We start from the raw sequence: 12,578 nt of genomic DNA, 5'->3' as shown, positions 1-12,578 counted from the left end.
CTCCAAGTGCCTACTATATCTTGAAGCCATTTGTTTGATCAATAATCTAGTAGGGCGGCACGGTAGCACAGTGGTTAGCGCTGTTGCTTCACAGCACCAGATACCCGGGTTCGATTCCCGGCTTGGGTCACTGTGCGGAGTATGCCCATTCTCTCCGTGTCTGCGTGGGTTTCCTCTGGAAGCTCTGGTTTCCTCCCACAAGTCCCGAAAGATGTGCTTGTTAGATGAATTGGACATTTGGAATTCTCCCTCAGTGTACCTGAACAGATGCCGGAGTGTGACGACTAGGGGATTTTCACAGTAACTTCATTGCAGTGTTAATGTAAGCTTACTTGTGACCTGAATAAAGATCATTATTATTAGGAGGTTTTACAATTAGTGAATGTGCTATGCGTATATTGTCACTAGATCACATCAGAATACACATTAATAAGAAGTAATTGAACTTGGCATATGGATAAATAATATCAGTTTGGCACTGCATTTACTCAAAATTTAGGACAAACCTCCTGATCTAATTTTTTGTTTACCAAATGTAACTTTACTTGGTTAATAGATCACAATGGTTGGAGACCTGAAACATGGGAGAACAGTACATTCACTGGCCTACCTTCTCACATTATACCGTGTTAATCTCCGATATGTTACTCCCAGAAACCTTCGGATGCCCCAAAATATCATACATTTTCTGGCATCTAGAGGAATCAAGCAGGTGAGCAATATGTAGACTAGCCTCTGTTTAATTTGGAGGTACTTAGTTTAAGAAATAGTGTTTAATATTAAATCTGTGTTCTGAATCCTGTATGCATGTTCTGAGAACTGGGCTTTTATTCTTGTAATTTAGAAAACTTCAATACCGTAGCTATGATTTAACATGTCTTATAACACCGTTTTGCTGTTTGCTTTCCAATCTGCATATTAACACAATTTGCATACACAGGAAGAATTTGATAGTCTGGAAGAAGCTTTGCCAGATACCGATGTGTTATACATGACTAGGATTCAGAAGGAAAGATTTGCCTCCGAGGAAGAATACGAAGCGGTAATGATTTAATATATATAAAGTAGAATCAAATTACATTCTCCACCAATGCCATCTTTGAAATTCAAAAGTAGAATTCTGCATGCATTTCAATTTTCTGCTTTTAGAACTTATTTTCTATTTAAAACCCCATATAATTGGCAACTGTAGTCTTGAGGATGAGTTCTTGGAGTGTATTAGGGACAATTACTTGGAACAATATATTCTGGAACCAATTGGGCAATTTTAGATCTGCTAATGTGCAATGAGACAGGTTTAATTAGAGGTTACGTAGTAAACAATCGTGTCGGCAAGAGTGAACGATCTCTCTGCTTCAAGTACCATGCCCTAAGTGAACATTGGCACCCTTGGGCTTCGTTGTTCCTTGGGTGTGTTTGACCGGTACTGCAGTGGTTTGCCATTTCCTTCTACAGATTCTACCTGATCAGGAGACTCGACCCATTTTCCTGCCTGCCGTAGGTTTATTGGAAGTATGTGCAGGTTGATATTCAATGTTGGGCTTGGTTATGAATGCACCTTGCTTTGCCATCAAGTCCTAGAGTAGGATGATTCCAAAACCCTGGCTCTGAGGCAGGCACACTACCCACTGCACTGCAAAACCTCCACTGATCATATGATAGAATTTCACATTCAGCTTGAGGGTGAGAAACTTGGGTCTAAAACTACTGACTTAAAATAAAGGCAATTGTGAAAGTATCAAGATAAAGTTGGCTACAATGGACTGGGAAGATGGATTAAAAGGTGAGACAAAAGATAAGCAATCAAAGATATTTAAGGATGCTTCAGAGTATTCAACCAAAATATATTTCACTGAGAAAGAAAGACTACGAAAAGTATGCACCATCTGTGAATAACTAAGACATTAAGAAAAGTGAATTGTTAGTTAACGGAAGTGACAAGATGGGTTACCTGGCTTATATGAGGATGGATTAATTTAGTTTAAGTTTAGAGGTTACATTAATGGGATGGTTGAGGTGCGGTAAGAGAGAGCGGTGTGTTTGGAGTTTTGTCAGTTTGTCTGCTTGTTTCGATTGGGGCGGGGGGGGGGTCTCCACCCAACCAAGGTTAATTTCTGAGTTTTTAGATGGTTTGCCCTTCCCAATAGTGGAGCAGGAGGAGAGAGAGGAATTGGAAGCTCCACTGACTCCAGAGGAGATTAAGGAGGGTATGGTTTGTATAAATTTGATGCAGTCAGGGAAGGCCAGGGACCAGACAGGTTCCTGATCAAATTTTACAAAAGGTTTGCTGGGTTGCTGACCCCAGTGCTGCTGGAGATGTTTGAGGACTCTCTGACTCGAGGAGCATTGCCAACCTTTTTGGTACAGGCGATGATCTCTTTGATATTGAAGACGGATAAAGACCTGATGGAATGTGGGTCATACCTCTCCCATCTTTGGGCAGCACGGTAGCATTGTGGATATCACAATTGCTTCACAGCTCCAGGGTCCCAGGTTCGATTCCGGCATGGGTCACTGTCTGTGCGGAGTCTGCACATCCTCCCCGTGTGTGCATGAGTTTCCTCCGGGCACTCCGGTTTCCTCCCACGGTCCAAAGATGTGCAGGTTAGGTGGATTGGCCATGATAAATTGCCCTTAGTGTTGGGTGGGGTTACTGGGTTATGGGGATAGGGTGGAGGTGTTGACCTTGGGTAGGGTGCTCTTTCCAAGAGCCGGTGCAGACTCGATGGGCCGAAAGGCCTCCTTGTGCACTGTAAATTCTATGATATCTCTGTTGAATGTAAAGTGGGGTTACTGGGTTAGGGTAGAGATGTGGGCTTGAGTAGGGTGCTCTTTGAAGGGCTGTGCAGACTCGATGGGCCAAATGGTCTCCTTCTGTACTGTAAATTCTATGATTCTATGAATGTAGACGTAAAGTTGCTTGCGTAAGTATTGGCAAGGCCATGGAGTCCTGAAGAAGAGACAGGATCTATCAAGGGGAGACAACAGTCGGCCAATGACTGGAAGCTGTTCAATGTAGTTCTGTCTCCCTCTCCATCCCCCGAAACGGAGGTGACTAATTCTCTGGATACAGAGAAGGCGTTCAATAGGGTGGAATAGAGCTATTTATTGGACGTCTTGGGCAGGTTTGGCTTTGGACCTAGGTTTATATCCTAGATCCAGCTTTTGTATAGCGCCTCCACTGCCAATGACCATACAAATGATTTAAACTTGAAAGACTTCCGACTAGGAAGAGGCATGAGATAGGGATGTCTATTGTCTCCTCTCGTGTTTGCCCTGGCTATTGAACCTTTGGCTATCATACTGAGGTCATCCACAAAGTGGAGGGGAATAGAAAGAGGGGGTAGGGAGCATAGGGTGTCCTTGTATGCAGATGACTTGTATGTGACAGACCCTCTCTCTAGCGCAGAGGAGATGATGAAACTGCTCAAGAAGTTTGGCTTCTTTTAAAAAATGTTTTTTTAGAGCACCCAATTCTTTTTCCAATTAAGGGACAATTTAGTGTGGCCAATTCACCGACACTGCACAACTTTTGGGTTGTGAAGGTGAGACCTGCGCACTTGAGGATAATATGCAAACTCCACACAGACAGTGACCTGGGGCCGGGACCGAACCCAGGTCCTCCGAGCCATCAGACAGCAGTGCTAACCGCTGCGCCCCCGGTTTGCCTCCTTTTTGGGGTGCATTTTGAACCTGGGTAAAAGTGAATGTTTTGCTGTGAATCCCCCAGGAAGGGGAGCCGATCTGAGGAATTTGCTTTTTCGCCTGGTCAGGTCCAACTTTTGTTATCTGGGAGTCTGGATGGCCCATGACTGGGCCTCATTACATAAGCTAAGTTTTGGGATCCTGGCTAAAGCGGTGAAGGGGTACCTAAAGAGATGGGATAGCCTCCCGCTGACTTAGGCTGGAAGGATCCAATTGATGAAAATTAATATCCTCCCAAGAATTCTGTTTTTGTTTTGGTGCCTTCCAGTTCTTCTTTCAAAGTCTTTTTTCACAGGGGCCAATAAGATGATCTCATCTTTTATTTGGGCGGGTAGGATCCCCCAGATCCGTAACGGGTTTTTACAAAGGAATAGACAATCAGGACGTCTTGTGTTACTCAACATGTTATATTATTATTGGGTGGCGAATATTGGAAAGACGTGGTGGTTTGGAAAGAGTTAATGTGGGGTGGTTGGAGAGGAATGACTTTAAAAGCAACAGCTTGAGGCATTGGTTACGGCTTCCTTTCCGTTTTCCTCAATGAAATGGACTGACAATCCGGTGGTGGTGCCACCATGAAAATATGGGGACAATTTAGACGACACTTCAAGCTGGGTGCTCTGTCAATGTTAGCCCCAATCTGTGAGAATCAACATATTTGATTTGTCCTTTGTGGTTTGGAGGTAGGAGGGGTTGGAAAAGGTTGAGAATCTATTTGGTGATGGTAAGTTTCTGAGTTTTGAGGAGTTGCTGGAGAGGGGTAAGTCCTCGAGAGTTAATCAGGTATGAAACTTTGCAAGTAAGATTGCTTCCTTCCCTTTGGCCCCTCATTAATGGATAGATTTACGGTCGACTGATGTCACCGGATCAGGTCCAGCTGCACGAAATTAGAAGAAAATGGGAGGAGGAATTGAGTCAGAAACTTGAGGATGGAGAGTGGAGTAAGGCTCTATATGGAGTCAACTCTACCTCTTTGTCCATTAGGCTCAGCCTGATAAAATCCAAGGTGGTGCATTTGACCAGGGCCCAAATGAGGTTTTTTTTACAGACGCAGTAGGATAGGTGTGAGCGGTGCTCCGGGCGCCCTGCTCTGGTCGTGCCCTGGGCTCATGAACTTTTGGGTCTCCTTCAGCGCCATGTCGGGAATTCTTTATAAAGAAAAATTTAGTGTACCCAATTCATTTTTCTTTCCAATTAAGGGGCAATTTAGTGTGGCCAATCCACCTAGCCTGCACATTTTTGGGTTGTGGGGGCGAAACCCACGCAAACATGGGGAGAATGTGCAAACTCCACATGGACAGTGACCCAGAGCTGGGATCGAACCTGGGACCTCGGCGCCGTGAGGCTACAAGGCTAATCCACTGCGCCACCGTGCTGCCCATGTCGGGAATTCTTGGGTTGACTTGGAGCCATGCCCTTTGGTGGCTATTTTTGGGATGTCAAACTTGCTGGTGTTACAGATGGGCGCAAATGTAGATGCTCTTGCCTTTGCTTCCTTGGTAGCCCATAGGCAAGTCTTGTTTGGCTGGAGGTCCTCGTCCCTGCCCAGTGCAGCAGCTTGGCCTGGTGACCTGGTGGAATTTTTACACTTAGAAAAAAATCAAGTATCTAATGAGAGGGTCAGCTGAAAGATTCTACTTCAGGTGCCATTCATTTCTTTCCTTTGTCAGAGATTTGGTCACCATCACATGTTAGGGGCGTAAAGGAGGCATCCGGGATTGGTTGTTTCTTTTGGGTTTGTGGAGATGGATGAAAAGGTTGGAATATTTTTTGTACATTGTTTGAATCTGGTGTTCAATTTTAGTTTTGTTGAGGAAGGATCTGCTTGCAGTTGAGAGAAGATTTACTTGGTTGATCCCTCAGATGAATGGGTTGTCTTCTGAGCATGTTGGGTCTATACTCATTAAATTTGGAAGAATGAGGTGATCTCATTGAAATATATTAAGATTGAGAGGCTTGATAGGGTAGTTGCTAGGAGGAGGCTTCTCTTTCTGCATGAATCCAGAACTGGGGGACAGTTTCAAAATAAAGGGTCTCCCATTTAAGATAGATGATGAGGAAGAATTTCTTCTCGGTGGGTCGTTCGTGTTTGGAATTCTGTTCCCTCGAGAGCACTGGAGGCTGGACCATTGAATATATTCAAGGCAGAGTTACACAGATGTTGAAGAGAATCAAGGGTTATACAGGATGCATGCAGGGAAGTGGAGGTAAGGTCACAATCGGGTCAGCCATGATCTTTTGAATGACACTGAACACAAGTATTTTGGAAGTATTTTAAAAGAAAAGTTAACAGCATTTTTGAAGGAGAATCAACGAAATTTGCTCTGTGCTTTGCCGCTATGACTGACAACAGCGGTTAAGAGAACAGAATTTTTTCCCCCTGTTGTCTCTAATTCATGAATTAATTGTTGTTTCTTTTTTCCCACCTCAGTGTTTTGGACAGTTTATTCTCACCCCTCACATTATGACCAAAGGGAAGAAGAAGATGGTGGTTATGCACCCATTGCCACGAGTTAACGAAGTTAGGTAAGACTACACGGTGTTTGTGTTCGCATGTCCATTGTGAAAATTTGTAATTGGCAATTGTCTGCAATTGGCATTCATAAATATTGCACACTTATAAAGTTGCATCAGATTGGAATTTACTTGTAGGTATTTGTAACACAATGTAAAATGAGGGAGATTGTTGAATCTATTGTATATCTCTTCCTTGATACAATCAGAATGCTGGGTATGTTTGATGTTTGTCGCCATAGTCCCAGATGACCATAGTCTGCTTTCTCCTTAGAGGGGGATTTAACCTGAGGGTTACCTCACCTCAGGCGAGGGGCAAGGTTGAGCTGAATAACCTCAGCTAGTACAGGAATTGAACCCGTCCATAGGAGCGAAACTGGCCCCCAAATGCTGGATATATCATGGAGCTGGCTAACGTGCAGAGGCAAGGCATTTCATAATGGAAAAAGGAGGATATTAGGCAACATCCGATTGCTCTTGCACATGCTGTGGTTCACTCTTGCCTTTCACCCAAACAGGAATATATAGACCCTGAACTCTAGCTATTTCACTTTTAAAGGCCTCCAACTTGCTGGTGGTCCCTTTGCCCTCAAAGAAGCCAATCCAATCAATCCTTGCAAGCTCCTGTTTAATTCCATCAAAATTCTCCTTGCCCCAATTCAGAACTTGCACCTGTGGACCATAACTATTTTAAAATTAAAAGAATGATGGTCACTGGTCCCAAAGAGGCCCCATCACCTCAGTCACTTGCCTTACCCTATTTCCCAAGCGTAGGTCAGGTTTTACCCTTTTCCGAGTAGGGCCTTCCACATACTGCCTGAGGAAACTTTCCTGAACACACTTCACAAATTCCACCCCATCTAAGCCCTTAACACAATGGCAGTCCCAGTCTATGTTAGGAAAATTAAAATCCCCGACTATAACAACCATATTACTCCTGCAAGTCTCCCCAATCTCCCTGCATATTTGTTCTAATTCCCGTTGACTATTTGGGGGCGTATAGTACAACCCCAATAAGGTCACCACCCCCTTCTTATTTCTTAGTTCCACCCACAAATCCTCGCTGGATGATCCCTCAGTTATTTCATCTCTGATTCCTGCTGTAATGCTCCCCTTAATCAAAAATGCAACCCCTCTCCTCTTTTTCCTCCACCTCTGTTTCACCTAAAGCACCTGCACCCTGGAACATAAAGCTGCCAGTCCTGTCCCTCCCGTAGCCATGTTTCAGTTATGGCTATAATATCCCAGTCCCACGTACCTATCCATGCCCTAAGTTCATCAGCCTTACCTGTCAGCCCTCTTTTGCACAGAAATAGATTCAATTTAATCCAACCAGTTTCCCCCACTTCCTGCTGTGCTGCTGCCCATCATGTCTATTCAGCTTGCCATTGCTGAGTATTGCATCTCCTTTCAGCCCCTCATTTGCTTCCCTGCTGCTGCTGATTCTCTCTCTTTCCCCCCCCCCCCCCCCCCATCAATCTAGTTTGAACCCTCCCTTGTAGCACTAGCAAATCTGCCCCCCAGGATATTGGTTCCCCTCCAGTTCACATGCAACCTGTCCCTTAAAACAGGTCAGCTCTGCCCCAGAAAAGATCCAAATGATCTGAGAATCTGAATCTCTGTCCCCTGCACCAATTCTTTAGCCATGCATTCATCTGTCATATTCTGCTGTTCTTACCCTCAGTAGTACGTGACACTGGAAGTAATCCAGAGATTACCACCCTCGAGATCCTGCTTCTTAACCTTTTCTCCTAACTTGATTGATATTTACTGTCACATGTACCGAAGTACAGTGAAAAGTATTTTTCTGCAGCCAAGGGAACATACCCAGTATGTACATAGTAGACAAAATAATCAACAGAGTACATTGACAGTGGTGCATAAACAAATACTGATTGGTTACAGTGCAGAACAAGGCCAAATAAGAGCAGCATAAGGCGTCGTGAATAGTGTTCTTACAGGGAACAGATCAGTCCAAGGGAGAGTCAATGAGTCTCGTAACTGTGGGGAAGAAGCTGTTCTTGTCTGGATGTGCGGGTCTTCAGACTTCTGTATCTTCTGCCTGATGGAAGGGTCTGGAAGAGGGCAAAGCCTGGGTGTGAGGGGTCTCTGATAATGTGTCTGCCTTTCTGAGGCAGTGGGAGGTGTGTACAGAATCAATGGGAGGATGGCAAGCTTGTGTGATGCGTTGGGCTGAGTTCACCACGCTCTGTAGTTTCTTGCGATCTTGGGCCGAGCAGTTGCCATACCAGGCTGTAATGCAGCCGGATAGGATGCTCTCTATCGCACATCTGTAGAAGTTTGTGAGAGTTGGTGCAGACATGCCGAATTTCTTTAGCTTCTGTAGGAAGTAGAGATGTTGTTGGGCTTTCTTGACTGTTGCATCAACGTGATTGGACCAGGACAGACTGTTGGTGATGGTGACCCTCAGGAACTTAAATCTATCGACCATCTCCACTTCGGAGCCATTGATGTAGACCGGGGGGGTGGGTATCGTGCTTCACTTCCTGAAGTTTTAGGTACTCCATTTCAACAAGTGATCTATCTTCTGTAACTCTATAATCACTCCTCATGACCTCATCCCTATTTACGTCATTTGTGCCAACGGGCTGCTCCCCCTCCCCCTTGAGAATGTTCTGCAGCCGCTCTGAGGTTTCCTTGACTCTGGCATGTGGGAGGCAACACACCATCTTGGACTCCCATGTCGGTTGTAGAAGAAAGTGGGTGGTGAGACACACAAAGTTGGTCAGAGATTGCCTTGTCAGTGATTTGAAGACCATGGAAATAATGAGGGAAGACAGAGATGGCCACGGTTAACATAGAACATAGAAAATACAGCACAGAACATGCCCTTCGGCCCACGATGTTGTGCTGAACATCGTCCTAGATTAAGAACAAATAGAGGGCAATCTCCATCATTCATTTTAATAGTCTGGAAAAGGCTCGCTCTTGCAGCTTCATATTTAAAAGCAAGCGGGGTGTCTATTTTTCTCACTTTTTTTTCAGTCAGACCAGCCTAAAGGTTTGTGAGATGTTTACTTGTACTGAGGCAGGCTAATATTGCTAAGCAGTTATAATCCTTGGAGAAATCAAAATTTAGATTATTCACATTTTAATTACTTTCCACCTCCAAAATGTATTTAAACCCGAGCACGCTTTGGGTTTACACCCAGCATTTCAAAGTGACCATTTTATCCAAATTATTTCTGTGGAAAAGCAATCGAACCCCAAAATGTGAGAAATCATATTTGAATAGTAAAATGTTGTTTCTTCAGTAAAATGTTGTTTAAATGTAGTCCATCGGCCACATTAGCTGTTCCATGAATCGTAGAATCCCTACAGTGCACACGGAGGCCATAGATTCTGCACTGACCCTCCACAAGAGCATCCTAACTCAGGCCCACTCTCCTGACCTATCCCCGTAACGCAGCCTAAGTTTGGACACTAAGGGGCAATTTTGCATGGCCAATCCACCTAACCTTCACATCTTTGGATTGTGGGAGGAAACCGGAGCACCCGGAGGAAACCCACGCAGACTGGGGAGAATGTGCAAACTTCACACAATCACCCAAGGCCAGAATTGAACTAGGGCCCCTAGCGCTGTGAGGCAGCAGTGCTAGCCACTGTGCCGCCCCAGTTCCCTTTGTAATTGTTATTATTCTGTCAGAACTAATGGATAACGTCTTTATTGTTCGTAGTTGACCAACAAATGAAGCATTTGTCGAGTAGAAGAAAGAACCATTCCCCAGCTCCCCTTTGGTCACATTTATTTTAGCATTTAGTCCATTGAAACTGGGATTTGTACTGTCGTCAAGTCTTTGCTTAATGAGAAAAGCACATATATCTTTGGTAATCCTCTCAAATTTGGGCTTGGAACAAAATCTGAACCAAATTTAATCCTATATTTATGAAGTTCAAAGTTACAATACTATGCTTCTGCTCCTCTTCAGTGTGGAGGTGGATTCTGATCCACGGGCAGCTTACTTCCGCCAGGCTGAAAATGGCATGTACGTGAGGATGGCTCTACTAGCAACGGTTCTGGGCAAGTTTTGAGAAAAACAAACAATTGAAGACAGCAAGAAAAGGAACCGCATTTAACAAAAAACACTTCATAAAATTTGTGATAGCTTTTGTTGTGACCATGGCTTTAAAGCGATGGCAATATTTGGGCTATCTAGACTGTCATTTTAAAATTTCAAGATTTACAAGATGAATTTAATTCCATGAATTTGATGCCTTAAATTAGATGAGCTGTCATTTTTAGCTTAGCTTCTGACCTCTTGAAAAACACTCCTTGTTCACTGAGAACCAAAGGCTTTATGCATGGATATTATTGCTGCTTTATTACTTCATGAACATGTTTTGCGAGGCCATGCCCTCAGCTTTTCCACAAATACCCAGGTTTGTAACTTTGAGGTACAAGTGCCTTAGCCTCTAATAGGTTACTCAGGTCTTTGCGATTCTTCGAACGTTAAGCAAATATTTTCTTTGTGTCCAACACAATTCTTAAAAATGTAGCCACAATTTGTAGTAACAAAAAACTGTTCTGTTCATTGGTAAAGATTAAAAAGCACAATTGTATCTTAAATTGATTTATTTTTGCTCGTACTACCAGACTGGATATTTGGGCTCATCAAATTTTCCAGTTATTTGAATGGAGATGTATACCTCTGTTTGATTTGCATCTGTTAAAATGTACATAAGTGGTCCTAAAAAAACCTCAAACTGTGGCGTTTTAAAATCACTGCTGACCAACACACCAGTCTTCCTTTTAAAGACTTTCCCTTTCTATATTCAATGTTTCTCAAAATGAAAATCACTTAATACAGAATATTCTATATGATGTATGCAGTTTTAGCAAATACTCGTGTGACAGCTCATTTAAAAAATACTTATTCACAGTATAGTCGCAGAAATCCTAGCAGCTTTGCCGCAGGACTGTTCAGCTTCGGACTGCAGATTTGGTTTTGACCATTTTAAACTGTAGACTAAGTGTCCCCCAGAAGCACCCCTGGAGTGTTTGCTGTGTCCTATTGTACTAGACGTGTCTGTCTGTTCACTACCTGGGGAACCTCTTGGTCTGATTGCTGTCACTCCGGAGAATAAAACTGTTTGACTGTGTTAAATTGAAAATGTAGTTGCTGACTGATGCCCAGAAATATTCTTAAATACTACTGCCTATTGCTGCTGTTGAATCAAAAGTAAGATTTGCCAACACCAGGCAAATCAAGCTACTGTGAAGTTACAGGTTTACTTGTTTCTGCAAGATTCCTGGTAAAGAAACAATGATGCATTTAAAGCTATTCCATCTGAATCATCTGGATATATTCAACTGTACAAAATGTCAACCTCCTAATTCATTATATATCAAAATGCTATTGATTACTGAAAATGCCTGAATGAACGTCTGTTTATATTTCTATACATGTTAGCTTGGTTCCAGTATCGAAGAACCTCTACATTTTTCTGTTCTGATTAAGCACACAGCCAATAACATTGGTTTTGTAATCTGTTGAGTCTAGCTTATTGTGAACATTGTGGATCCTGTTGAAAGTTTTCTGTGGACATTAATAGTTTGCTCACGTTTTTAAAAAATAAAATCTTAATATGGTGAACTGCAAACATTATTAAGCTTGATGTCAATTTTGATTTCAAAACCCTTTGCACCAACTAACGCTTTTGTCTGAATAGCATGCAAGCAGTTGGCAGTACTCCCAATCTTCAGAAATTGGGGCTTAAGCCTTGGGGGGGCGGGGGCGGGGGGGTACAAGAATCGAGTAATAACTAGGAGAAAAATCTGGCAAACCCCTTCAAGTAACTTTTTACAAATGTAGAGTACCCAATTCTTTCCCCCCCCCCTAATTTTAGGGGCAATTTAGTGTGGCCAATCCACCTAGCCTGCACATCTTTGGGTTGTAGGGGTGAGACCCACGCAGACACTGAGCCTTGGTGCCGTGTGGCAGCAGTGTCAACCACTGCACTACCTTGCTGCCCCCACCCCCTTCAAATAACTGATACAATACTGTTTTTTGAATGTTGATTTCCATTATAATTGGTCTGATTAAAAGCAAAATACTACAGATCCTGGAAATCTGAAATAAAAACAAGTGCTGGAAAAAGTTCAGCAAGTCTGGTAGCAGCTGTTAACATTTTGAGTCCAGTATGATTCACCTTTAGAACTGTTTTTTAATGCTGCTGATGTTTGCAGTTTATTGCCTTTGAAAAGCATCCTTTAAAATTTGAGCTCTATTATTTAACAATCTCTTCAGTTCAGCTGTCTAACCTGTTTTGAAATTGAGCTATGAACTAAATCTAATTTCCTGTTTGGGGATTCTGAAATCCTTCTCTCCAGAGTTGGC

General features: G+C 43.1%; 1 protein-coding gene across 2 annotated transcripts in view; it reads left to right on the top strand.

Moving 5' to 3' along the window:
• Positions 1-11,846, top strand: part of cad (carbamoyl-phosphate synthetase 2, aspartate transcarbamylase, and dihydroorotase) — a 135,839-nt gene extending 123,993 nt beyond the window's left edge. For both annotated transcript variants that reach the window (XM_072499023.1, XM_072499022.1), the window contains 4 exons: positions 557-712; positions 941-1,042; positions 6,137-6,231; positions 10,170-11,846. In XM_072499023.1, the coding sequence (XP_072355124.1) occupies positions 557-712; positions 941-1,042; positions 6,137-6,231; positions 10,170-10,272 (456 nt within the window). In that variant the 3' untranslated portion in view covers positions 10,273-11,846. The remainder of the gene's footprint in view (positions 1-556; positions 713-940; positions 1,043-6,136; positions 6,232-10,169) is intronic.
• The last annotated feature ends 732 nt before the right edge of the window (positions 11,847-12,578 follow it).

Source organism: Scyliorhinus torazame, chromosome 4 (assembly GCF_047496885.1).
Source record: "Scyliorhinus torazame isolate Kashiwa2021f chromosome 4, sScyTor2.1, whole genome shotgun sequence".
Classification (NCBI taxonomy): domain Eukaryota; kingdom Metazoa; phylum Chordata; class Chondrichthyes; order Carcharhiniformes; family Scyliorhinidae; genus Scyliorhinus; species Scyliorhinus torazame.
The sequence above is the reverse complement of the archived record's forward strand: the minus strand, read 5'-3'. Positions and strand labels throughout refer to the sequence as shown.